At 43.3% G+C, this 27,933-nt stretch overlaps 1 protein-coding gene across 9 annotated transcripts; it reads left to right on the top strand.

Annotated features, from left to right (window-relative positions):
- Positions 1-82: 82 nt before the first annotated feature.
- SRSF11 (serine and arginine rich splicing factor 11) lies at positions 83-22,005 on the top strand. Of its 9 annotated transcripts, XM_063342961.1 has the most exons (14): positions 6,428-6,561; positions 8,828-8,887; positions 9,380-9,488; positions 10,134-10,250; positions 10,547-10,656; positions 12,670-12,762; positions 14,227-14,276; positions 15,411-15,538; positions 16,532-16,613; positions 17,445-17,576; positions 18,121-18,210; positions 18,867-18,962; positions 19,579-19,717; positions 19,821-22,005. In XM_063342961.1, the coding sequence occupies exons 7-14, from the start codon at positions 14,257-14,259 to the stop codon at positions 20,016-20,018; spliced, it is 885 nt and encodes a 294-aa protein (XP_063199031.1). In that variant the 5' UTR covers positions 6,428-6,561; positions 8,828-8,887; positions 9,380-9,488; positions 10,134-10,250; positions 10,547-10,656; positions 12,670-12,762; positions 14,227-14,256; the 3' UTR covers positions 20,019-22,005. The 9 variants fall into 9 exon arrangements, with proteins under 9 accessions (XP_063199026.1, XP_063199027.1, XP_063199028.1 ...); XM_063342956.1 differs by lacking the exons at positions 8,828-8,887; positions 9,380-9,488; positions 10,134-10,250 and adding exons at positions 83-213; positions 341-490; XM_063342957.1 differs by lacking the exons at positions 8,828-8,887; positions 9,380-9,488; positions 10,134-10,250 and adding exons at positions 217-236; positions 341-490.
- Positions 22,006-27,933: the final 5,928 nt, after the last annotated feature.

The raw sequence follows: 27,933 nt of genomic DNA, 5'->3' as shown, positions 1-27,933 counted from the left end.
CCCCCCCGCCCCCGCTGTGCGCACGCGCGGTGTGGCGGGGCCGCGCAGGCGCCGTGCGGGGGCGAGGCCGGGGCCAGGCGCAGGCGCGGGGGCGGCCGCTGGGCGCGAGCCGCGGGCCGTGAGGCTGCGTGGGGGCCGCGCGCCGCGCGCAGTGCGCCTGCGCCGTGGGGGCGGTGGCAGGGGATTGTGGGATACTGCGGCCCAGGCAGGCTGGTGAGGCGGGCGGGCGGCCGGCGGTGCGCGGCGGGGCCGGGCTGAGGGCGGCCGAGCCAGCAGCTGCGGCCGGGAGCCGCTCGGGCTTAACGCGCTCTTCCTCTCCCCCTCCCCGATGTGTTTGTAGCAGCGGAGCGGGCGGCGGCGCAATGGCTTCCAGCAGCGGCACCGACGTGATCCAGGTCACCAACGTCTCCCCCAGCGCCAGCTCCGAGCAGATGCGGACGCTCTTCGGCTTCCTCGGAAAGATCGAGGAGCTGCGCCTCTTCCCCCCCGAGTGAGTGCCGGCCCGCTCCCCTCCCCGCCTCCGCCTTGCCTTCCCCTCCCCTCCCCCGGCCCCTCCCGCCTCCATGGCGGCGGCGGCGGGCTCCCAGGCCGCGGGCCGCCCCCGGCCGCTCGCCAGGCGGCGGGATCCCCGCTGGGCCTTCTCGGGCAGCGCCGTGGGGGTGCGCTCGGGGGATCTCCGCGGGCCGAGGCGGAGCCAGCGCCTTTCGCAGGCCTCGGCGGCCTCCGTTCCGCTCTGCTGTAAGAGGTCATGTGGCTGTTACAGTTGTAATTACTCACGTAATTGCGTTATGCACGTACGGGGGGAAAAGGCAGTCATTTACGGCATGCAGTTACACGCGGGATTTCTCCTGTCAAACGCCCATTTTTCTCTAGGAGCTGTTTGTTCCTTTGCGGTCTGGTTAATCTCCAGAACTATTGGGGCGGTTTAGATTGGATATTAGGAAAAAATTTTACACGGAAAGGTTGTCAAGCATTGGAAGAGGCTGCCCAGGGCAGTGGTGGAGTCGCCATCCCTGGAGCGATTGAAAAGCCGGGCAGACGTGGTGCTGAGGGACACGGGGTAGTGGGGGTTTGGCCAGTGTTGGGTTGATGGTTGGACTCGATGATGTGAAAGGCCCCTTCCAACCCAGACAATTCTAATTGCAGGCACTCTATGGACACTTGGCCATAAAACTAGAATTTTAATTTAAGTACACATTCCTTGTAAAGATTTCTGTGTAAGATGCACAGGTAATCACTAATATATAAATAATACATGCTTATTACATTAGTTAGGTGGTAACATTAATTTTGGCCTTGTCAGTTTGATTTGTTTTACAGAACCTAATGTCATTCTATGTTGATCTTTTGCATGGGTATTATGTAAGTAAAAAGGTTTCTTTTTGCCGTGATGAACGAGGATTGTTTGATTGGAGGAAAATCAAACGAGAACACAGTCAGTTATTTTTAATACCCAAGACTCTTTGGGTTTTTTTTTCATTTTAGGGGGAAAAAAAAAAGCTATCACAAAGCATTCTTCTTTTCGTCATTGAATCTTCAATCCCTGCTAGTGCAAAACCAGGAAAATTCACCTATCCTGCGCTCTGGTTATATGTGCAAATTCAGAAACAGTGTTTCTGGTGTTCTTGCAGTTTCTTACTTTGGGCTGGATTTCAGCAATTTCATGTTGGAAATGGAAGGAAATGTAATGTATATGTAACTGAAATTGAGGGATAGTTCCAGATGTGAGAGTGGGTTGTTAATAGCTGGGATAACTAGCCTTAAATGTCAGAACCATTAAAGCTTGGCAGCCAGCAAAGTAAATCACCTTTAAACACATGCAGTTATTTGATGTGCTGCTCTGTATTTTAATATTTTCCCAGTTTTTGGGGAGGGTTATTATAGGTGAACTCTGTTTCTGTAACTCTGTAGTTTTAGATATGTATTAACTAGTCTGTTAAAAGATTACTTTTGTGGCTTCTGAATGAAGTGCTCTACAAAAAATCCCCAAATTCAAAGCCCAGCCCAGCCACTCTCCTTTTACCATAGCCCAGGCTGTCTGTTCTGTCTGAATTTGGCTCCTTTGCACAAATGCGTAGTGAAATACTAGCCCCACAGGACCCTACTCGGTACAAGCGTTGGATCAGTCTTGAGGCTGCATGCCGGAGAGAAGTCTGTGGTGGATGTGTTGTAGAGCTGGGCTGTGGGGCAAGGAGAGATGGCTTCAGGGATATCTGCATTGTACCCTTGTGTCTGTAATGTCTGATACTAGTAGATACCAGTCTTTAGGGCAAAGTTACTGGTTTTGTATCCTGGCGTAAGTTTGTTTCTACAAAAAGGGCTCCTGTATTAGTCTGCTGACTTCTGCCCCCTTTGTTCTGGCGCTGGTGGTGTTCTCACTTCAGCTGGGTCATTTTGTTGGTATCGAAGAATACAGAGTTGACTGCCTTTACAGCTATGCACGGGGGAGAAACCACAACAAGGTGCAAATAACTCCGCAAACCCAGGTGGCAGATATCTCAAATTGGATCACCAAAAATTACTTAAAACATTTGGCCTAAATTTCTTCTGTATTTCGAAGTCCTAAATGAAAGAGGAGAATAATACTTCTTTACCTTCTAAGGATGTTGTGAAGATTTCTTAGTATTTATGAAAAAGTTGTAACTATAGAAAAGCCACTGAAAAAATTCATACAGAATGGGAAATATAGTGTAATTGAATAGGCCTTGCACAGAAAATGTAGAAAATATTGAGTAGCTGTTGAAGTGAAAGTTATCATATCATTTCATTCTAGAATGTACATCTTGGTGGAAAAATAGCATTTTTGAAAACTATATAAAGGTTGTGCAGTTGATACTAGACCAGCTGCTTTTTCAGACTGCGGTTAATGTTTAACCTTACTATTGTAAGGAGGTTTTGTGTCATTTCCTTGTGCTGCTGTCCATACGGGGATGCCGAGGGCTCTGGCGCCTCTAGACCCACTGCAGGTCTCCTCTGGGGTGCTCAGGGATCTATCTTGGGGTGCTTTAGAGTTTCCAATTTAGTTTCACACCAAAGAGGGGTGTATTTTCCAAGAGTGGCAGATTCTTTTATCTGTTTCTTCTAAAAGCTTTTATGTTCCTTCTCCTTTAAATGGGTCCTGACTTTTCCCTACCCACAGCATTCATCCATTTTTTTGAGGGGTACAGGATATAAATTATAATCTGTAAATTCTCTCCATAATCTGAATCTCTTTATGTCCCACATTATACTGGGATTCTTTCTTGAATATAATATTTCTGAGTAACCAGCCCCATTTCCATTGCTCTGCCTTCTTATTTGATCTTTCTCTCGGGCACTCTGATTTTTGCTGTCCCCTGTAGAAGTTCCTTATTCTCCTGGGCTTCCAGATCAGATATAACTTCCCGAGCTTCTCTACATTTCTGTTTCCATTTCTCTCCCCTTGTCCATCTCCTTATCCAAGTTTATTTAATCAGCTATTACATGTTTTATGTATACCTCAGCTTTATCTTTAATCCACAACCATCTCTGTGACTTCTTCTGTTTTTTCTCCCCTTTCTTCCCTCCTCCTCCTCCAGCTTTTCCCCAACTCCATTGCATGGTTCTTGTCTTTGTTGTATTCTGTATAGCTTCATCCTCCATGGTAGGCAAAACTGAAAAGTGAAGGGAATGGATTTCTGAAAGCTTTTTTTTTTTTTTAATTTTCTTTAAAAAAAAAAAAAGGGGGGGGAGTGTGTACACACATACACACGTATATGTATAAGCTGATTTCAGCATATTCTGTTAGTGTGTGAAAACTGACTTTCCATCAAAACTTAAATTTCTGCTCTGAAACTTGGACATAAAAGGTCTTATGCCACTGGTGTTTGACAAACCAGTGTGTTCTCTGGTCTTGCTCTTTAGATATGAATGATCCAGTCAAACTTTATGGACAGAGAATTTTACCAAGAAAAAGCACATCTCATGGAAAATACAGTCTAGAGAGTGAAAGCCTGATAAAGTTAGGCACATACTTTACAATAATTTCTTAGGTTGGATGGTATAGTAATTGTCAAGATCTTTTGCCTTGTCAATGAAAGTTATACACGGACTCTATCAGAAAACCAGCTTTACTTGCAATTGCCACTGGTAGCTGGTCTGCTGAGAAAAGGACAGCAACTTCTGTTCCCAAGTGAAGCATATGGGTTGGTTCTTTTTTGGTTGGTGTTTTTTTTGGGGGGGTAGGAGGGGAGGGGGCAGCTAACTCAGTTTCTTTCTGCCCACTGAACATGGTAATGTTGAAGAACATGTCTTGCATGGACAATCTATTCACTCCAGCCTGATTCTAGCCTGATTTTATGTCAGTAATAATGCCAGTGATAATGTTTATGTACGTGGCAGAAATATCCCTTAAAAAAACTCCAGATTTAATATTTAAAATGCTGGTTGCAATATGAGGGAACTTTACTGGAGCGAGTAGTTAGAGGTTATGATAGGAAGGTTGGATTTCTGCTATACTTCAGAATGGGTACGTTGTTCAGACACCAACCACAGTAACTCGTCGTGTGTCTTGGCATCCATTGGCAACATATCTGAGAGAGAATTACTAAATTTTTCAATCTCTGGTGAATTAGAATAATTATGGCCTTTTTTTGGTAACTGTTGAGAACGTTCTGTTCTTGATGAATTTCACTCAGCCACAGCTTGGATTTTAGAGTGACTGAAAATACATTTTTAAAAAAGTAGTACACTGATTTATATCAGTTGTCAGGCTGCATAAGCATAGCCTTACGTACTTTCAGTTGGTTTTGTAGATTCAGCAAGCTGTACAGTTTAGTGGTACTTACGTATATAAACAGTATCTACTCTGTTTCATCTTCCCATGTCATCACAGGCATTTTAAGAATGCTTGAAAGTATTGTATTGCATTTATGTAATAAATTGTCTAATTTTTTTACAACTTAGATTAGTATACCATCTAGGTATGCCGTAACTCCTTGATTTACTTTACTTTAAAATTTTACTACTGTGATTTTGTTAAACACTGTCTGCTAATGCTTCTTTGGTTTTTATGTTTTTATGCAAATGGCTTAAGAAAAGGTACCATTTTGGCAAGCTACTATGTATTTGTAGATACAAAAGAGCTAAGAGTTTCAATTTTTTTAGCTCTGTGCCATTTATTACTACAATGTTACTTTCCAGTGTATTAAATTGGCAAGACGTTGGATGAAGTGGATGTTTCTAATTTTAATATTCTAAAAGCTGCAGTACACTGGCTCCAGTCTGGTTTTTAACACCAGGTTAAATTTAAAGTATATTAAAAGTGTGATCTGAGAGACGTTTAAGGCAATTCTTGAGTTTGCGTAACTTGCCCGTTGGGCTGAGCCTGTGCTCGGTGGTGAAGGTTAGATAGTTTTTGGCATTTGCACTAACAAAAATAGATCTTGGATGTCTGTCTTGTTGCTGTCAAAGTCATTCTTGTTTATCTTGAATTCTGACAACTCTCCCTGCACTTTCAGTGCTTAAAGACTTGATCAACCCAGACCAACCCAATTGTTTTGGCAGTGGGATGCATGTTGAAGAGCTAGTCTTTTAATTGTTTCTGGGAATCTAATTAGTAAAGGTGAATCTTTGTCGTGAAGAACTGAGTATTTTTCAGAGCTACCTCTTTAGGCTAACTTCTGCCTCTGGTACCTGAGGGCAGAACTGAACAGCACATGTACCCTGGCCTTGTTTAGGAACTTGGGTTTTCGGACTTGCTACTGTTTTCAGTACCTGTCCTGTGCCTTCTGGAGGCAGCTTTTAACTCATCTGCTGCACAGTTGGGTCTGCGTAACAGTTTTTCCTGCTGTCTTTTAGTTTATACATTGATTAAATTCTTTTTCAGGATATATGGATTTTCGAAACTCATTATGGACCTTTACTGGGTTGATTCTGCCTCTGGTTTTTGGGGATTTGGTTTTGTTTCAGAGAAGGGGAGGGGGGCACAGTTATATGGCCCACGATTCTTTCCTTTTGTTGTAGGAAGTAGATATTTCTGTGGTTGGTTTTTTTCAAGTGACTCAAAACTTCTGTTTGGATTTTCCATGTCTGGGATTTTTTACACAGCTCTGCTTGGGCAAAGGTTTTCGTCTCCTTCCCTTCTCACAGACAGGTCATGAAAATTAATTTGCATTTAGGTGACTGGTCATAGATATATTGTGCATAATACAATTAATGTCCAGTGACAAATGAGGCAATAAAACTATTTCTCCAATTTTATAGTGAATTGGCCTGATTCAGTGTAATTTCGTATCTGTGTCATGCAGAATGGTGTTTGATACAAAACCTGAAATCGTGTTCTTGCGTAGAAGTACCCCATAGTCCCCTGTGACTTCCTGTTTGTTGAAAGTGGGGAGATGATAAAAGTTCAAAGTTTTGTGCTGTCAGACTTGCTTCCATCGAAGTAATTTATGTCTTTCTTTTTCAGTGATTCTCCTTTGCCTGTTTCATCGCGAGTCTGTTTTGTAAAGTTCCATGATCCTGACTCGGCAGTTGTGGCCCAGCATCTGACAAACACTGTATTCGTTGACAGAGCGTTGATAGTCGTACCGTATGCAGAAGGTTTGTGAATTGTTTAATGGCCTATGAAGCCACCATACGATGGCATTTTATTCCAGTATAGTTCACAAAAATGAAGATTAGTAAAATGTCAAAAGATATTAACATTTTGAAACCCTTGGTATATTGCCATTGGCCCATGGATTAAATAATTTTTATCTAGTGACACTGAATGAAAGTGGGAAGTTTACCTTTTACTGGTTTTATGTGTCTGTAAGTTTAGAATATTAACGTTTTAGGCAGAATTATTTGCAAATTTTGCTCTGTATCAGTCTCAATGAGACATTTTCCTGAACAGACTTACGCAAACAGGTCAACTTTTCAAGGAAATTTTCCCATAATAATTAAGTGTTTACCACTTTCATGTATGTGTAAATCTCTTCATGAGAATGGTTTCTCCCTCCCTGAGAGAGCACGGGAGAGTAGATTAACATTTCTTTGAGATATGCTGCCACTGCATTTAGTTGGGAGCTTCCCTGGAAAGGCACTCACTCTCATTGTGAGGTCCAGTATACCAAGGGTTTGAATAATTATGGTTTAATTTGAAAGTGAGATCTTCCAAGAGGTGCCAAATGGGCACTGGTACTAGATTTTTTTATTCCAAGTTTTCTTGTTCATCCTTGATATATTTTATAGAATTTCACTAAATAATAAACTCTTCTCTCTGTTATTTGTGTGTGTGATTTTTGTAGTGGAGAAGGCAAATGCAAAGCCCTTCCAGATGACTGAAAAACAGTGGGTCCTCTGCAGCTACAGGGGATTCTAGACATTAACTAAAGGCCAGCAAGCACTCAAGTCCCCAAGTGTTTTCCTGGTGTAACCACTTGTTAACTACATTTTCTCTTCTTCTTTTTATTTTTACATTTTAGGGTGTTACAGTAATTTGAAAGGCAATGAGCAGGGTTTTTGGAACTTACCTTAAAAACAAAGTGCTGAGAAGACACCTCTTCTTACAGAAGTCTTATTAAACTCTTCTAGACTTGCTTTAGAAGTAACTGATTTCCATTGTACTGTTTCTTGATTTACTTCTGAAATAATGGAATTTCCCAGATCGCTTGAAATAAATAAAAATCTCTGCAGATTAAGTCATACTACAGTAATAAATTTGGTACATGGCCTGGGTTCAGAGCTATAATCTAGACATTGTGATGCTGTAGGCTGTCTTTTGAGGCCTGGGGAGCTGTCTTATCTTTGTATTCCTTGAACTTAAAAGATATGAAAACTTAATTTCTGGAACGTAGGAATCTGCAGCATGACCTTTGATTGAGACATGCTGCTTTTTGAGAGTACAGAACACGTTCTGAAATTGCTGTTGAGTTACTGCTTCTGCTTTCGCCAGTTTAGGTATAATAGCGTAGTGGAAAGGCGTCTTGTCCTCCTCTTTGTATTAAAGCCTGATACAGCAACAGTCCTTCTGAGTTAGCCCTGAAAGATTCTCCAAGGCCCATGGCGAAGAATGGTAGTGTTTAACTTTTCCAAGAAGGATAAAAACGTTTTTCTCTTTGTCAGTCTGACTTGTCCATTGTGCTTGATGGTGGATAAATCTGGCACATAGAGAAATCTGCCCAGTAGTATTGGTTCAGATTGCGTAAAGAAAACAAAATTAATAAAGTAGAATATTTTAACGGGCCTGTTTAAATTAAGGAATTCCTCATGGGCTGTTTCTTGTGGTGTCCTAGCAGTTCAGAATGTTGATGTTTTTGGCATAATGATGTAGCGTATCACAGCCAATAAATTCATGCCCCTGGGTTTGTAATCATATGCTTTTGTCCCTGTACTGGAGTATAGTTTTCCCTGCAAATGCATACTGCCGGGGTCCCAATTTAACAAGCTGTTTAAGCACGATACAGCAAGATTCTTAAAACCGCAGTGAAATTGCTCATGTGCTTAAAGCCAGGCATATGCTTAACTACTGTGCTGAACTGGGCCCTTTTGTCTTTTATTTTCTGTTGTGATAATTCTGTATTAATATTGCCTGTCACTAAAGCAAATGTTTATTATCTGTTTAGTGCAATAATTATCCCCTATATCACAAGCGCACTCCAGTTTTAGCATACACAGACATTTTGCTGTTGGCTGTTGCTTTGTGTTATAGAACTATACACAAAGTCTACGGTAAGGTTTAGTATTTGTAATTTTCACTGTGATATTCCTAGATTTGGAAGGAACTCTAAGATTAAAGATGGCTGGGGGGGGTATTTAGGTTCTTTGGTTAATGTTTGTTTCTTTTGTCTGTTTCTTTTTCTTTCATTTCTACACATTCATGCAGTATTTCATGGTTCTAACAAAGCAGCAGTAAAAAAAGCTCTTGAAGCATGAAAATTAACTGGTGAGGGGCCTCATTGCTTTTTTTAAAATTGTAGTTTATTTATTTCTAAATACTTTTTTTAAAAAACAATTAGAGGATCAGATGCATGATTTTTTTTTAATGGATGCAGATCTTCTATGAGGTGTCTCAAGATAAGTCTGAGGATTTGTATTTAGATGCCAGAAATGTTGTAGTTGCACTAATTTGAAATGTTTAGCTATAATTTATAAATATCCTCTGAGACATAATTTTGCATGCAAAATTACCCCATAATCTCTCTGTAGGTATGTTAATATATTTATGCATTAATGCCCTTTATCTAAATGACCTTTTTCCCCCCTCTCCCTCCATAACTTTTGGTATCTAAATTGATGACAGCTCAATGACACAAGCAAGATAACAGTGCTGTGTATTATACATTTGTTTATATTATCGGCACTTCTCAGTATAGGTGGAAGGAACCATTACCTTTATTTAACAGTGGTTTTTCTTTTTTGTTGTTGTGTTTTACAGTTCTTTTCCCTGGTTCAGCCTGAACTATATACCAGGCCCTGCTGAAAATACCACCCAACAGTTTTCTTCTGCAGCTTATCCAGTTTCTCTTAAGTGCCCTGTACATATTGTATGTTTTATGATGAGATGCAGTTTCTTAATATGTATTACAGAAACACTACTGGTATTTGCAAATATATAGTAAAATTGTTTTATTGAACTCTCATTTTGGGGGCTTGGGCACATTAACAAATTAATCCATCTGTATAGGGCTTTTGCTGTTGGATAGAATAAAAATATCTACCTAATTACTTGTTTCATAGTAGGACCCTTAAAATTCTATGTGCAGAGCAGGCAGTAAAATAAGACGCTTGTCTTAGTTGGCTGCAAGATTTTGGGCCAGAAGTTTCTTCTGCAGTGGCAGTATGTAGCAGCATTCTTGGTACAATAAGCATGGCACATACTGGAACAATTGCATTTTACTGCACAGGTAAGGAATGTGCCACAGTATACTGTATGTATGCACCTGTCCAGCCACAGACACACATACACAGCGTGTATTTGAAGATCTGCAGAGACTTTTCGTTTTCATTTGACAAGTCAGCAAAAGCCCTACGCTTGATTCAACAAAAAATATTTCCATACCTTCTCTTTAAGTTTTACAAAATTTATATGGTAGGTGTAAAAGAAAACATAGTGAACTGTACCATATTATTAACCCCTAAATCAAACTTTTTTTGTCTTGTGTATCTTGATTTTTCTGTGTGCTTTATAGTGAAGCAGCCGACACGAGTCGTTGTTCATAAAACAGCTTTTGAAAGTTGAGAGCACACCCCTGGAGAACCGACTGTGCTTGCTTACGTTTGGTTCATGACTTAAAAATCGAGTACAGGTGATGAAATCTTGGCAGTGTTAACAAAAAAGTAGTGTGTATTGTGCTATTTTTTTGCTCTAGAAACTTAACCATTTGTAGAGAAAAAGGAACAGTCAAATTTTCACACATTGAAGTTTCATTCTGACAAAAAAATTAATGATAAATATTAATAGACATCAAGCTTTGTATTTTAGCCAACATAAGTACTTTCAACAAACTCAGGTGGTGTATCAGGGAGACTTTTTCTGGGTGTATTTGTGTATTTTCTGCCTTTGAAATGGAATGTGTTCTAATGCGAGGCTGTTTCTCTGCAGGAGTTATTCCTGATGAGACTAAGGCTTTGTCTCTCTTGGCACCAGCTAATGCAGTGGCAGGTCTGCTGCCCGGAGGTGGACTCCTGCCCACTCCCAACCCACTTTCTCAGGTAGGTTTCCCAGTTGGACTGCAGGCAAGGGAAACGATTCCGTGTCTTCTGTTGCATTCTAACTTACTTTCTGATGGTTTTTTTCAGGACAAATAGACTGAGGTGCTAATGCTATTCCTATAAAATTATAATTTATATACCTTGATGGATCGTTACAGCTCTCTGATACCAATTGTGATAAGTTGCCAGATGGGATACTTGGATTTCCCTAATATAATGCTTCCGGTATCTCGGAGCCCTGTGTTTATCTCTCTCTCATCCCTCTTTTATCCATTGTACACTCACAGACAGATTTGACAAGCAGTAAGAGATCTTGTAGATTTAAAATCCGTAAAGTTCAAGGAGTTTGACATGCTGTGGAGATACCTTCTGTTAATACTGCAACTGAGAGGAAAAAATTGTAGCCTGTATTTGGTTGTTATCTAAGCACACAAGAATTCACGTGGAAGATGAACAGTAAGAATAATACATTGTGGAAGAAGGTTCAGTCAAAGCAGGTATCTTAGTGGAGAACAGAGAATCGAAGTACAAGAGGAAAATTAATAAGAATAAAGCTCATTAATTCTGCAGTTCTCAAATCTCCTTCTTCAGCTTGTGCTTCTCTCTTCTTTATGTATCTTCTGTTATGATTTGTGATTGCGTGAAAAACGTACTTGCCATTGAGTTGTTCAGAAGGTCTCTTTAACCTGATGTAGAGGAAAAAATCTGAAGTTTAACTTTGAAACTCAAGGAAAGGGATGGAAGAAACAAATACTGTCTTAAAGATTCCTTTCACCAAAAACTGTATGTATATAAATTCCTGAAAATGATTGTTGAACCATCTTAATTTTAGTTCTGTCACTGGATCGCAGCCTGCTCCCAGTCTGCTTAATGGTAGAATTTATTCAACACCCATTTTGTGGAAAATTATAGTGAAAGGTCATTTTTTTCAAACACATCTTGAAAGTTTGTTATGTAGCTCCTTTGGACTGTTACTAGGAGTTGGGTGTGTAACTCAGTAAAAACGCCTTGGAGCTGTGGTTTATGTTCACAGAATCAGTGTGTGGGAACGTGGCTTTTTCTTTAGAGAGTGCAGGGAGAAGCCTGCACCGTTTCAAGAGCTCGGCTAACTGAAAAAGTCAGTGTCAAAAAGTGGAAGGTCCTTTGCCCTTGACTACATGCTCTTGCTGCCGCTTTTACTCTGGCTCTGGAGCTCATCAGGCCCTTTTGTGAAGGAGCGTGTTAGCTTTGTGCTGTCTGCATCAAGCTACGTTTTCTGATGGCCCTCTGGGCTGAATTGGTTGAAGATGGGTCTCGGGTGCCAGAGCAGCCAGAAGGGAGGAGGGAGAGCAAGACGCCATCGCAGCAGCACAGCATTCGGTTAACATAAAATCATGTGGATTTTAGCACAGTGTGTGTTTTGTTTCAGTGTACATTTTGATATTCTCACTTCAAATGGCCAAAAAATTAGGTTCTTTTATGAGGCTTCTAGATTAATTTAAGGAATTCAGATCTATGGTGTCATCTTACTTATTCTTCTGGAAGCTTTTCAACCAAACTTGAGAAATTTGCAGAGATGTAATAATATTACATTGTATTTTAACATAAAACATGTTAATTTCAGTCCTAAATTGAGTTAGATATGTGGTAGTTTGTGCAGAAACTTACATATTCGTATTATATATGAATTTTCATTTTAACACTGGAAAATAATTTCGCTTTAAACTATTTCTTGAATGTAGTGAAATGCTTTACTTCCTCTGCACACACACACGCACACCTGTTGGGATGCGGAGGAAACAGAATTTCATTTTAGAATATTTATAGGGAAAAAATCTTTCATATACTAAACTTTGGAATATCTGAATAAGGAAAACTGAAATACTCTCCCTGACCTTAGTATGGTGTTTCCTGTAGCTAGAAGCCGAAGTAAAACCCGGTTCAAATTTCCACACATCTAATGCTTGGGAATCTTGATCTAACAGCTTTTTATCAATTGAGTGTGGCTTTGTTTAATTGCTGTCTCTGTTACAGATTGGTGCTGTTCCTTTAGCTGCTTTAGGAGCTCCTGCTCTCGATCCTGCCCTAGCTGCTCTCGGGCTTCCTGGAGCAAACTTAAACTCTCAGGTACGGCACACGGTCTAAAATTTTCTCTCTTTTCTCTAGCACGTGTGTAGTTTGACTAGCATACACGGTGCTCTTGGTGTTCACCAGCACATTAAATAACAAGCTGAAGATCTGGAAATAGTATACTTAGGTTTTAAGAAGTGTTACAAAATAAGACATTTTATTAAAGGCTTGTCTCAATGTAGCCTGCGCAGGTGGCTGGTGCTTTGAACTTCCTAGAATTTATTACAGAATGCAGTCTTTGTTTCTTGGCATAGCGGGGTTATATATGGACACTTTTTTTTTTTTTTTTTTGCTCTTTTCTGTTTTAGAAGTAATTTTCATTTGTATCAGTTTGACAGCCACTGTCTGAAAAAAATGGTGATTGATTTTTCTGAGCACCTATGTGGAATAAATAGTATCTGCAGGAGTATCAAATGCTGGAAGGACCTAAAAATAACGTAGGACTAGTAATGAAATGTTTCAAATATGCGTCATTATCAAGCTATGAACCTGTCTTGTACTTACAGTAAAAAAAAAATATTGTTTGATGAAAATACTGAGGAGACTTTGTTAGACTGAGGAGACGTTTTTTAAACTGAATAAAAAACCAATTTAAGTACTAAGTAATAGTAGAATAGTGAGTTAATATGTAAGATATAAGAACCAAATACTGTACAGAGAACATGTTTTACAGGTATGAAAAGTAGTAATAATTTAATGCATCCATCATTTAGCATTTTCTCTTTATGCATGCTATGTATATTAACAAGCAAATAATGGTGATAAAGAAATAACAAATGAAAAAAAAGCATTCTAAATGCATATTAGAAAAATACACATTTGTTAGGATGAAGGATTGTTTCCTTTGTCCATTAAGCAAGCTCATTGCAACGAACTGGGTTCAGCACATGGCTGCCTCTGTATAAAGAAAACCAGTGGGAACTAAACATTTTGTTGTTAATGTCACACTGGTAGAGGAGGAGACCAATTGTAATAATATCTGGCTTTTCCTAAGAGCTTTAAAATATGTTTTTAGTGGAATTTTTAGAGTAAAGAAGCTTCTGCTTATTGTTCGTAAATTGACGTTGAGGACTTCCCATGGACTGGCAGCTTGATTCTCTAATGAGGTCTCTATTCTCTTGAAGTAACAGAGAAATAACCTGTAAATACCAGAAGTATTTTTATTTTAAAGTGCTTTGATTCTGTCCAGGTAAGGGCTTATGTTTGGCCGCTGTGGAAAAAAACATACCTGAGCACCACTGACATGTGAGGTTCACACCCTCATGCTATCCACAAACGTTAAAACAGAACAATATGCCTTTTTGTCTGTAACTTCTTTGGGGTGTGATTTGTTTTGGTTTTTTCATCTGTAGAGACTTTTTGCTGTAGCCAGTGCTGAGGGTACATTCAAGGAAGGTAATCTTCTCAAGCACACACGTCTTCTAACATGATCTTAACTTTTTTTTTTTTCCCCCCTCACAGTCTCTCGCAGCAGATCAACTACTAAAACTTATGAGCACAGTGGATCCAAAGTAAGCATCAGTGTTTACAAATATTTATATCGCAATATACTTGATCTTGGGAATATCTGTTGGGATTCAGTATCCAATTTTTGTCCTGCTGGATCTGATTAAGGTTTAAGAAAACTAGCGTCTTGGGGATCTTGCGCAGGCTCTTTTTACTGTAGTAGAAAGAAGGAGGGGAGGAAACTAAGATTATTCAGCTTTGCTTCTATGGAATAACACCAATTAATCTCTGGGATTTTGTTTTGCTGGAGACAGAAGTTCAGGGGGTTTTATGCCATTTTTGTCACTTGTGTCTGTAACGTAAGGGTGCAGCCAGCACTTTCCATCCTGCAAGGCTGAACTGGAGCGGCCGTGCTCACGGCAGGGGCTGGACCAGGTGGCCTCTAAAGGTCCCTTTCCAACCCAAACTGTGGTTTGATTCTGTGGTTGAGAATGAGCCGAGACCAGCAACTGTTGTAAAAGACAACAATAAAAGAGTCTATGTATGTTACAGCTGTGGAAAGATAACAAAAGACAGCATGTCTTATTACTTGGTAGAAAAAGGGAGCAAGTAACAGTAAGCGCAAGTATTTGCTAATTTTTTTTCAGTGTACAGAAAAAATATAATTTTAGTGAAGATAGTATGGCATGGGGACAGCAAGTAGGGGAGGATTAGAGCATTTAATGTATTCGTGTGCCGTTAACCTATTGATAACATTGCAGGAGGATGATGAAAGCATATGCCATTGGAAAAAAGCAATTAGACAAATTAGTAGATGAAAAATGCAGTAAATGCAAAGAAACCGCATCTGCCTCAGAAAGCCCTTGTACTGCAAATTGCAGGAAGCTTTGGGGAGAATTCTAACTCTCAGCTTTGGGAAAGCACATCAATGTGTGCTTGCCCTGCTGCGGGATTAGCTAAATAGATCTTTCCTGCTATTTACAGTTTGCTGGAATTCTAAGAGCTGTATGTGCTAGCATCTTGTGACACCGTTTCCAGCACAGCTGTCACATCTCAGACTTACTACTCCGTTATCTGAATGGTGACAAAACACAGGCAGATTCTGATTCACTTAGATCAGTCACTTTGAATAGGCTGAAAACTGACAACGGAGGCACCTATTTCTTGGATTCCTTCTAAAATTCTTCTTTCTTTACCAGGTTGAACCATGTAGCTGCAGGCCTTGTTTCACCAAGTCTGAAATCAGATACCTCCAGTAAAGAAATAGAAGAAGCTATGAAAAGAGTACGAGAAGCACAGTCACTAATCTCTGCTGCTATAGAGCCAGGTAATTTTAAACCGTGGAATACCTTATTCAGGATGGAGCTTTGACGTAGTCTATGATAAAAGCTAATGGTCTGCAAAATATTGGCTTAATGCTTTCATGTTCTACAGTGACTTAATTTATAGTGGACAGTTTCTTAATCGTCCTACAGTGTGAATACTGCATCTGTTCTGCAGAAATGATGCAGGGAATCACTCATCTGTTGGTTTTCCCAAAACTCACTTGATTTGAAGGTTGCAAAATGCTTGAGCTTCCCCTGATGGAAGTTCATACTGGAGATTTCATTGGAAACAGCAAGTGCCTTAACCACTTCACATCCTAGTGATGTTTTTCTTGGGGATGATTTCCTTTCTTGTCGTTCCTAATCTGTGGAAGTTTGTAAATAATTCTTTTTTTCTTTGTAGCTTATTTCAGTAGATTTTCTTTTAGAACAAGATGCAGCAGTTCATCCACAAATCTCAGATCCACCAAATCTGAGCAACAGTAACTTGGAACACTGAAAATACAGTTTTGCAGCCTCCTGATCATTCTCAGGAAAGAATAGAGCTCCTGTTCTTTTATTACACCAGAAAAATGTGCTGATTGTTTTGCTTGAGGCTTTTTGTGGGAAATTCAAAACAGTAATTTGAGAGATTCTTTAGCCCTTCACAAAATGGCAGAGGCTCTGAGATTTTAACAAGACTTTCCATTGCCCTGCAGCTGTCGTCTTTTAACTGACTTAACTTAAATATTTCCTGCATTTTGACTTCTTCAGTTTTGCATTAAACTTTCTGTTGGCTTTATGCCACATACACGTCTTTGTCGTGTGTTCGTCCTTTGTGTTGTCTTTTGAGGAAAAGGACAGATAAGGCTTAATTTCAAATGTCAAAATATTCCTTAGGTTTTTCTTTATCTTTTATCTATAGCGTGAAGCTGAACATCCTTTCCTTTATAAAACCTTTTTGAATACTGAAATAACATTGGGTGTTTTACTATGCCTTTCCTTTTCAACTCCAGACAAAAAAGATGAAAAACGAAGGCATTCGAGGTCAAGGTCGCGCTCAAGGAGGAGGAGGACACCTTCTTCATCTAGACACAGGTAGTTAGCTTATTTGCTTTGAAAAACAAACCCACATAGCTGAAACAATTCCTTCAGAAATGCTTCTTGGAAGTGAGACTTCTCTTGTGGAGGCCGACAGATGGAAGAATGGAAACGGTCCGAGGAAAGCTGAGGCTGGGATTTGGCTGGAGCGTAGCGTGGGATGGAGACCCACCTCTGCTTTTGTGGGAAGGGTGGGAGAGAGATGAGAGCAAAAAATACCTCAAAAATACCTTATGCTGCTGCAGAAAGAACTGGAGGACACCTGGTTCTAGCAGCGTTTGGACTCTCATTTAACAATAAATTGTGTCTTGTGTCAGATAAGAAACACCTTGGCACAGAGCCTTGGTTTTACACAGCCCTCACTGCTATGAACTCCTAAGCCCTCGTAGGCTGCCCATTTTAAAATAGTTCCTTAAACCTCTCTTCTTCAACCTCTTTCCAGTGGCTCATTTGGTAATTATAATTTGTCTTAAAACCAAGTACTAGGAGGTTTCTCTGAGCATTGTTATTTATGTGCGTAGATGTTTACCTCTTGGGCTGTTTGTTTCGAGTATGTGCAGCAGGTTCAGCTTAGTGGAGGTATCTGGGACAGAAGCTTTTCCAACGTTTTCTAGGTTATGATTTACTTGGAGACCAGGTGTGTTTGGCTGTCCTGACTAGAGATCCTAACTGTCCTACCCACTGGAGAGACACAGGGCTCTGACGCCAAGAGCAGTGAGGCAGTGCGTCATTGTGCGTTACAGTACCGTTAGCACTGAGCAGACGAATTCCGACTAGTGTATCCAAATTTCATGTATTTAACTGCCGTGTACAATGTGTTACTGGTAGGCGGTCAAGAAGCAGATCGAGGAGAAGGTCCCATTCAAAATCAAGAAGTAGGAGGCGATCTAAAAGTCCAAGGCGAAGGAGATCGCATTCCAGAGAGAGAAGCAGAAGGTCTAGGAGCACATCCAAAACCAGGTAATTGCTTCAGTAAATCTGTGCTATTTGCTAGAAATTAAATTACTAAATTTTGGTGCTTAATCTAAAAAAAACCAAAACCACACAAACAAACAAAACTAGGGCAAAATGAACTAGTGGCTCTTTTTAAAGTCAGTCTCTTGCAACGCCTTACAGGATTGTATTACACTTGCCCGGTACATGTGCAGAGTTAGTGACGTAAAAACATGTAACCTGCTTTTCCTGAGAATCGGCAGCTCCAGCCGGCATTGGCCGAATCGCTCAGGAGCTGTCTTTGGGAAGCAGGAAGTTCGGCATCTGCGCTTGCAGATTTTGTGCTGTTCATACAGGGAAGCTCTAAATGAGCCGCTCTTCTATTTGCTGTAGATAACTGTAATCTTTGTTTCCATTAGTAGAACATGACTGGCCCCAGAAGCACTAACCGTTACCTGCCGTCCGATGTAGTTCTCATGTCTTCATTCATTTTCCTGCATAGCAGAAGTAGTGAGTGCTACTTCACTAGTTTGAAAATGACTTAAACTTAACATCTGTATTTTACTAAAAGGGATAAAAAGAAGGAAGAGAAAGAAAAGAAACGCTCTAAAACTCCCCCCAAAAGCTACAGCACAACTAGACGATCAAGAAGCACAAGCAGGTACAGTAACATGCCAGTTTTCCTTGGTCTCTGTTTCTCGTGTGCTTTAGCCGCTGTGACAAAGAACGTTGCTGTATGCAGCAGGGTGGTGACCCCGTCGTGGCTGTATTGGGTGTACGCACAAACGTGTGTGTACTCGCTCTGCCTGTGTCTACAGGGTGCTTTATTTTTCCCCCGATACTGTAGTTTTCTGGAGGTATTGTTTGGGCTTAGAAAAGTTTCTGCTTGCTCCGTATCAAAGACAGTATGATACTTTGAGGTCACTGTGAAACTCTTTCCTGATTTATGGAATATATACGTGCAAAATATGTGCCATTTGTTTTTGAAAGTCTTCTAAAATTAACTTGCAATATTAACAAGAACAAGCTGTTCTGTTTCTGTTTGCTAAAAGAGTCAGCGTCCCTGCCGCAGTCCGAGCTGGCAAGGCACCGTGAAGGTAGAGGCAGAACAGGGAACAAGTTACTCTGTGGATCAGCAGCTGGGGGGGGGCTTTGCAACGCTGCTAATAGTAAATATCCATTTTCAGTTACACGTATGTACTACCATTTGAGCAGTGCTGGTTTTGGAGTCAGAGGTGGACTTGCAGCTTAAAAAAAAAAAAAAAAAACAAACAAAAAACCCCAAACCAAAACCGCTCTGATCCGTCTTTCCTGCAGAGAAAGACGACGCAGGAGAAGCAGGAGTGGATCACGGTCACCTAAAAAACCCCGGTCTCCGAAAAGGAAAATGTCCCGGTCCCCATCTCCGAGAAGGTCAGTGACCCTCTTCCCTAAAAAAATAATAAAGGTGTCTGGGCGGAAAATTCCCCAGAAGTGAACTCTGGCCAAGATCTCGGTGGGGTTCTTCTGAAGATGGTGTGTGTTCGGTGCTTGTCTGACACCTAGCCCGTAGGTTGACTTCTTGAGAGAGGGAGAGAGGGTGGGTCTCTGCTGGCTGCTACCGCGTTTGGCATCGTTTAATCCGCTTCAGGCGTAGCGCTTCCCTGGGAGTGCCCAAGCGGGAGCTGGTCCAGGGTGAGGGGCAGGAGGGACCCAGAGTTCCTGGCCCCTTGGCTCTCTGCAGTAGGAGTCAACCGGGCATTTTGTGATCCTCGAACTCAAGGTGCTCCTTCATAAAACACTATAGCGTTGCTGTTCCCAACCTGCTGTTCCTTGGACTTCCCTTTGTGGTGGTTGTGTTCGATCCGGAGCTAAGACATGGGGCTGTTTGGTTATTTTCTCCGAGCGAACGGTGTGCCTTAGTTGCACGCAGCTGATTCTGCCTTTAGATTTGTAATGACCTGTGGGTAATGGTCCGGGCGTGGTCCGTGTCCTGTGTACGGAATGGTGTGATCGCGGTTTGCATTCTTCGACGTACTTATCATTGCAGACATAAAAAGGAAAAAAAGAAGGATAAAGACAAGGAGAGAAGCAGAGATGAGAGGGAGCGGTCAACAAGCAAGAAAAAAAAAAGCAAAGACAAAGAGAAGGATCGTGAACGGAAATCCGAGAGCGATAAAGATGTGAAAGTATGTTTAAAAACCTGTTTAACTTCCCTGCCTCTACTGTAGTATTTACCTGAAACAGGGGCTTTGAAAGCAAGTTTTACCTTTTTTTTTTATCTCGGCAAAGCAGGTCACAAGGGATTATGACGAAGAAGAACAGGGGTATGACAGCGAGAAGGAGAAAAAGGAAGAAAAGAAAATGGCAGATTCTTCCTCCCCGAAAGCAAAGGAGGCTGCCGCTGATAAAGGAAGCGGAGATTCAGCCCGCGAATCCAAAGTAAACGGGGATGATCATCACGAAGAGGACATGGATATGAGTGACTGAACTTTGCCTTTGCAGCGAGCACCGCTGCGGACGTGCATCAGTGTCATTCCTGTGTGATTCTTTTATGCTGTACTTGTTAATCCTAAATCTAGATGTATACAGCTCTGAGCTATACCCGGTTTGTAAATCTCCCGATACTAACTCCCATCAAAAGCTTTCTAGAAAGGTAACCAGCCTTGCTACGGCCCAAAGGGACGGCCTAGCCAAGCCATTTTTACTAACTTGGTGATGCTTCAAGCAAGAGTAAAAAGCTGCATGCATCTCCAGCAGGCATGGACTGTGTGGTGTCTGACCTCCTGTAGTACATCAGCTCCCGTACGCTAGTGTTGCTAGACGTCGATTCCTGGCAGAACTAGAGCAGCGTAGGGAACGCACTGGCTGCATGGTCCTTGTGGCAGAAACATCCGCAGTGTTCGCAACTCCTACAGCTTCTGCTGGATCTACTTAAGGGTCTTAAGTGTGACTACACAAAAAAAACAAATGACAGTACATCTGAAAATAAGCATCCTGATCTAGATAGGGTTTTGTTTCTGGATATTTTTTTTTAAGCCACGTGGCTGGGGTTGGTTTTGGTTTTGTTTTGTTTTGTTTTTCCGTGTTTTTTTTTTTTTTGGCTTTGATAAAGTTAAAATGCACTGACCTTTTTGAGGGCTTTTTTTAATCTGTCCGTTCAAATCCATCTCAGGCGAGTTGTAATGGTTCTTAATTTTTCTTCCGGAGCCTCGGGAGGTGAAATTCTCTGCTTGATCCGTGCCCAGTGATTAAAGGTTGATTTGTGCAGTTTTCCTAATCCAGGTCGTTTTATTTCTTAATGAGCTGAACACATGGCAAAAAGGTAGTGCATTTTAAAATTGACCTTCGTATGCTTTTAAAAGCAAGTCTACTTGATAATGTACTTTTTACTTGATCTCAAGTTGTATAAACTAATAAATTTGTGTTTACTGTCACTGCAGTAGTAATCTTATGCACACAGTGATTCCATGGTATACGCAGAGTAGTTAGACAAGCTGTTTTCTTAGTTACACAAGTTCCAGAGCTTTTACTTTTGTGCAGGTAAAAAGACAAAAGTAGGCTACAGTCTGTGCCATGTTGATGTACAGTTTCTGAAATTGTTTTACAAAACTTTGATAATAAAACCCTTAAACTTATACTCACGTTCCTATAAAACTCTGCTGGTATTTATTTACACCACTGAATGTAACGTATGGAACTTTACCTCAGCCCTGTAGAGTACGTGTTTCTCTTCATCCACCTATTTTAAGACGACCGTAACGACTCCGTCTCTTCAAAACCTGGAGCTGCAGCGAGGGCAGCGGCCGCCCTTTTACTCTCGCTAAGTACGTTACGCTAAAGAAAGAATTATTTTACTTTATGCTGAATGAAGGGAATGGGCTTAAATGGGAACCTAGAGGTATTACGGGACAAGTGCTTTTTAAAAGAAGTATGTATTTGTAAAAGCTTTTTGTATTTCCATTGGAATACGAATATTCACCTCCTCGGGCTGGTGTGGGAGTGGCAGAAAGGGGAAGCGGCGAGCGCCTTGGGGGGGTCAAGTAGCTCTTCGTGTCAGCCACAAATTCCTGGCTTCAATGGGAGATTTTGGAATGAAACTGTAAGTGGTGCTTGAACTTCTTGAATCTGACGAGTCAAACCATCGTCTTTTTAAACTGTCCTTTCGCCCCGAGCAAAGGGGAACTTGCCCTTTAGATACGCAGTGTCATTTTTAGAATTTGTAGAAATGTAAATTTTTACCAACTGTTTTGAGTATTTTGTCAATACAGAGAGGTTTATGTCATACAACCAGTTCTAGGCTTTTATTTCTAGTGGAGAGAGTGATAGTTCTTGTAATAAAATATAAATAGACACAGACAAGGTGCATGATGTCTTCATAGATGTGCCTTTTTTGTTGTCATCACGATATTTATATGTGAAGTACAAGAACATAAACTGATTTATAGTAATAAAGTAAACCTCCTTGATCCTTGGACCTTGGTGTTGTTGAAGTCATTCCCGTGCTGGAGTGAAGGACCGAGTCAGGGTATCGACCTCAAGATGATCGATCGAGGCCTGCGTGTAACTGAGTGATGCTTTGGGTTGATTTTACTGACAACGCAAGCCTGCTGGGGGGTAGCTGTACCCCCGCCTGCTCGGGGCTTCACTGGAGGAACGTGGGTGGTTTCAGAGCACAGCTGCTTATTAATAATAATTAATGTTATTAATAGTTAATCACTGCCCAGCCCTTTGGTTTATGGCCTCCAGGGGAAGGGGGTGCGTTGGCTGAGCCCGTAGGATGCTGCTGGTGGCTGCAGGGACGAGCCTGTCGCCTTCCTTGGGGTACAGCCGTGCCACTCCTGCACTGCTGGAACCCGTAGAGGAGCTTCCTCTCCCAGGTGTAGGTGTGAGCCAGCACAACAGCTTTAGTTTAGGAATTTCAAGTTGGTTTGTCAATTATTCTGGAGCATAGGTCTCCTCCCTCTCGAGGTGAGGCCCCCCCGGGCCATGGAAGGGTATTACTTTAATCCTGATTGAGCAGCAGCTGCTCCCAGCCTCCCGTGTTCTTCCAGCTGGATTTAATGGACAGGCTGGGCTGAAGCTCAGCAACGGCGTAACTTGCTAATTGCAAACTGAAGGGCGCAGGAAAGCGGGTCCTGCTTTTCTCCCAGCGCCTGCTGGCAGCTCCAGCCAGACGGACAACGCTGTTTAGACCAAAACCAGTTGGACAACGCAGCGAGGGACCACGGGCGAGGAGAACGCTTCTGTGGGCTGCAGGGGCTGAAGCCCGGGCCGTGTCCAAGCTCTCTGCAACCACGCAGTGGCTGTTGGTTCTGCTGCCACAAACCCAAACCCTGTTAATACCCAGTAGGATTCATTTTCGCTCATTGCGGCAGCGTCACCTTCGCTATCGCCAGCTGTCGCTCGGGTCCCCGCTCGGCCAGCCCTTCCCTTTGCACATCAGCATCAAGGTGGCCCAAAGCCTGTTCCCGCTGACCTTGAGGAACGAGGCGTCTTTTCTTCTCATATCAAACTAAACGTACTGTTCCAGGGTCGCGGGTGTCCTGCCGGCATGCGGCTCGTTCTGCAGGATTTCATTTGGAACGGCCGGATGCGATGACCGTGTTAAATGACAGCAAAGTGCCACAATCCAGAGGGAGAAGTTCCGTCCCGCTGGTGCTGCTGGGGACTCCTCTTCCCACGCTTGGCCCGTCACACACGGCCGATGCCGTACGCGAAAGCAAACCGTCCTGCGCGGCCGCGCCTTCCCCTGAACCAGCCTGGAGAGCCCCGAGCACGTGCTTTTGGACACAGGCGTGAGACAAACTCCGGCCCGGCGAGAGCCAGGCTTGTCGCGACACACGGTATTTAACCGCCTGTTGTTTGTAGCAACAAAAAGGCTACAACCACGGCCCCGTTTACTGACATCTTAGGTTTTAACAGGTAACGGCTTAAGCACTTCCTGCAACTCCAAACATGAGTTCTCCTCACTCTTTATAAATAGGAGATCTTTAGTTAGCAAATCCTTAACTACGGAGGGATGTCTCGGCCTCTGCTCTGCAAGCTCAACTTCCCAGGCTTGCAGGAGGGCAGGAGAGCACTTCTAAGTCAAAAAAACCCAAAAAACCAACAAAACAACCACACCCCAAAAAAATCCAAAAACAAAACCTCCCCCAAAAAACCAACTAAAACCCCCCAAAAAAGCTTCTAAAAGGCAAACTGAAGCTTTAGAAGTTCTAGGCTTTGCTCTCCACGTCATCCACGGCTCCTCCGAGACGCTGCTGTTATGACCAATTGTCACGTCTCATTTAAATGAGTCCATTTCTGGATTTGGGAGATGAAACTTCTGGGTTTTTTCCTCCCCGGCGGCTGCTTCTGAACCTCCACCCCTCAGCTCCAGGAAGCGACTCTGCGTCCTTCCAGCGCCGCTCCCCCCTCTCTGCCGCCCAGGCCCATGAAATCTGGAGCTTTACAGAGGGGAAAGAACAGCCTGTAATGAAAATGCAGGATTTTATTTTAAAAACGACCGACAAAATCCCCTTGCAGAAGGGAGCAGCGCGAGCTGGGCCCCTCACAGCAAGTCCCTGCCCAGAGACACGACTACGGCGCAGAAAGACCCTGCACCGGCCGGCGCCCGCGGAGCCAAACCTCCGGTCTCACATCTGGAACAGCATCAGCATCCAACGGCATGTTTTGGTCTTTATTCTAACAAATGATACAACCAAAAATTACCATTAGTGAAGGTAAGTTAAAAACATGGACCAGAGAACTAGTAAAATGCGAAAAAGTGACATTGTTTCGATGACAATTACAAATTGTAAGGAAAATAAACATGAAACTGCAGCATTACAGGAAATTTGTTAATACAGATTAAATAATACAGTTATCCTCCCATGAATTACAAATCAAGAACAAATACATTTTAAAAAAAACAGACAGTTGCTGTGAATATCAACTTAACCAGGTGGGTTTCCAGCACAAATATATCCAGAGTTTTTTGTAACAAATCGTTTCCTTACATAAATCGAGAGTCGCAGTAAAGTGAGTACAGTGACTGCAACAGCAGCTCCTTGAAAGGAAAAAGAAAACACATTCCCTTTGCCACCAACTAAAGCAGTATTTTGGAAGACCAGTAAAACGGTTTGGTTAAGAAACGACCCTGGGAATTCTTTTGCAATGATTTCTTGTTTCAGTTTACCAAAATCAATGGCTGGTTTTTAGTACTTTTTTGTAAAAAAAACCCCACGGCCATCAAGGAAAAAAATAATAATAAAGTGGTGAGACCAGAAAGAAACAGTGGCCAAACTGTGAGCCAGGGTGGCCTCTCCTGGCACTGAGGTTTTCCCCACCACAGCTGCACCTCCATGGCCACCACGGGGCCAAGGAGCATCTTACCACCCGATTCTGACCCGACCCGCGCGGTTCTGACCCTTGGCCATCCCGAAGGGACGCCATCACCACCACCAGCAGTGCCCAGAACGGCATCCCCGGCCTGGACACTCCTCCAGCCCGTGGTGTCCCATGGCCACAGCAGTCCCCACGCGTGCGCGAGGCGAAGGACCAGCTCAAAGGACCAGCTCAAAGGACCAGCTCAAGGCCGCCCCGCTCCTGGTGCGCAGCAGCCACGGGACACCTCTGCAAAACCGCTGGGAGATGGGTTCCCTCCCCGGGGGACCAGACCTTCCCCCAACACCCGACACGCTCTTAAGGAGAAGAGAAGGAGGGAAAACCCAAAATTAAGTTCTGCTTGGTCAATCCTGCTAGAAGAAATAAGTTTCCAGAAGGGATGCGGGGGGGAGGTGGGGGGTGGTGAAGGAGAGCGGTGGCCCCAGGGCAGCCGCGGGCTCCCTCGGCGCCAGGAACGCTTCGCCCTCCTGCAGCGCACCCGGAGCGACCAACGCGCGCCTTGTGTCCGTACAACACACGGCGAGTTCCGGTGGGTAAGACATTGACATCGGCGTGACACAGTCACTGCTGAAGAACGGCGCCAGCACAGCCGCGCTGCTGGGACCCCCAAGACACAATCCCTAATCCCGGCGTCCCTCTGGCTACCGCGGATCCCCGCAGCTCACAGCGCATCCACCGGGAAAGCGCGTCCAAGCGGCCCCGCGTTTCGGAACTCATCCTTAGGAATGTTTCTGACAGAAAACACATCACCAAAAGCTGGAAGGAACCGTACCGAAAAAGGGCTCACCGAGCCGAGCCTCGCGAGGCTGCCACGGGAATCCACAGGAACCCGAGAACGGTCACCGGACTGGAGAGGACAAACTGGCCGGAGCCGAATCGTTCAGCTCCATCGCAGGAAGAGAAGCGGCAGCAGGGTACCTTCACCGTACGAATGTAAAAAGACTACCAAAGTCCACCAAATCCGTGTCCGCCCGTCTCTGCTGACACTCCAAATTAGAGCAAGCCTTAATATATAGCAACCCGCTATAAAAAGTTTCTGCAAATCTTAAAATGTATCAAAGTTAGTAGCTGTGTAGTCATGAAGGTTAAAAAACCCCACAAAATCTGCAGCCGGGGTCCGTGGGAACCACCCAAAACGGCTCCAGGACATGCAGTGGCCTGAGCCAGGCGCCTCGTCTGCCACCAGAGGACATGGGCTGCTCTCCAGGCAGACACACAGAACCTCCCTTTTCTTCTGAGGCGACACAAAAAGCTTTGTTCTTGGGGTTTTTTTTTAAAATCTGGAATCCAGTCCCTGGCAGCGCCACACGGCCCAAAGCACCCGGCTCCAGCTGGGAACGCTCCCTCCCACGTTAGCACGCTCGGATGGTAATTTGGAACAACCAAAAAGGCAAAATAATATGAAACACGTGGCTCTTTCCCTGTAATATTGAGAAAAAGGATTTCTGACATTCACCTTGTGCAGAGAGGCTCCCTGCGCTGGCCGGGATTGCCCAGCAGCTCCTGCCCCGGCCGAGCCACCCCGCAGCGCTGCACAGCACCGGCCACCAGCAGCCACCCCGAAACCGGGGCTTGGCCCCGCTGATGTTCAGTCCCCGCCTCCAGCACCCACAGGGCGATTCGGTGCCCACCTACATTCATTCGGCCCCCGTCTCCCACGGTACCGATCTCAGCTGCTGCTGAGGAGCACGAGGTGGGCCCCCACTTATAGCACAGACGGAGAACGCTTCGGGAATTCATAATGACTTGAAAGAACAAGTTCTGTCATTCCTAGTGAAGGTTCAACATCTGCTACTGATACAGTACGTCAAAAGTAATTACAATTCCACATTTCCCTTTGCTTTCCCCACTCCCCCCCCCCCATAGTTTTATTTTCCATTTGATTCTGAATTGCGAACTCCAGTGTATCGATGGCAGCCTGCACACTCAGCCTCACTCACCCGTCCCACCGCAGGTCTCCCGGGACGCTGGGAGAGGATCAGCCCCACTTCATCCGGACTTTGCTGACAGCGGTTCACCAGGACCCACTTCCAGCGCGGACACTGAGCTTCTGCAGAGCAGCCTCCCGGGGTTTACGCAGATTTCCAGAGGTTTTGCGAGAAGGTCTGCTTCGGACAGGTATTTCCCCGCCCTGCGGACGTGCCTGACGAGTCAGCTTTTATTGCCTTGTGCTGAGCCACCTCCATCCACCACCTGCAGGGTCAGTTCGGTTGGTTACCTTCACTAAGCATTGATGGTACTCTTCGTTACAAAGTTTGATACTTAACTCTAGTGATTTCCAGGAAAAAAGTTTTAACTACAGTGCACAAAGAATATAATTTTGAAAATATTTACAGTTTTGTACAATTACACCACAGCACTTTAATCTAAATTTCTTAATACAAACAAATAGCACCATTAGCCTTTTGCACAAATTCTTCCTAACAGACCAAAAAGCTGGATTATTGTCAAATTAGGAGACTGGAACCACTTGGAATGAGAATAAGCTGAAGAAGCGAGAGTGCCGAAACGCCGACCTATTCCAAATACTAAGAGGAAGGAAATTAATCTGGAAATATCCTAAGCATTTGCAAATAAAGCCTCCCAAGGTGAGCCCTATTCAATGTGCACTACAATTAAACTAACTTCAAGAAAAATTCTCCTATGTGAAGGGTTAATGCTTGAGCTTATTGTTCTAATCCCTTCGCATCCCATGTTTTCCAGTGGGTGAATACAAGATAACGTAGTCGATGCTCAACCATTATGGAGCAAGTCTCCTAAGTGAATGCGACAAAAGAAGGAAAAAGTGACAATTTCTAGCTACTGAACCTCCGAGCAGGCTCATGGACATGGCAGGGACTGCCAGGCCAGTGGGATGGAGGGCAGGGAAGCGCAGAGCCAAGGAAAAGAGGATTAACGAGGGGCTCGGTGAGGAAACGAAGGGTCCGAGACACGGACAGCACCACCACGGACTGCACCCAGGCGCTGGAGGAGGTACCTTATTCCCTGCAGAGCGAACGCTGCTTCTGAAGTGTAC

The sequence above is a fragment of the Chroicocephalus ridibundus genome, chromosome 8 (genome assembly GCF_963924245.1).
Source record: "Chroicocephalus ridibundus chromosome 8, bChrRid1.1, whole genome shotgun sequence".
NCBI classification, from domain to species: domain Eukaryota; kingdom Metazoa; phylum Chordata; class Aves; order Charadriiformes; family Laridae; genus Chroicocephalus; species Chroicocephalus ridibundus.
The sequence above is the reverse complement of the archived record's forward strand: the minus strand, read 5'-3'. Positions and strand labels throughout refer to the sequence as shown.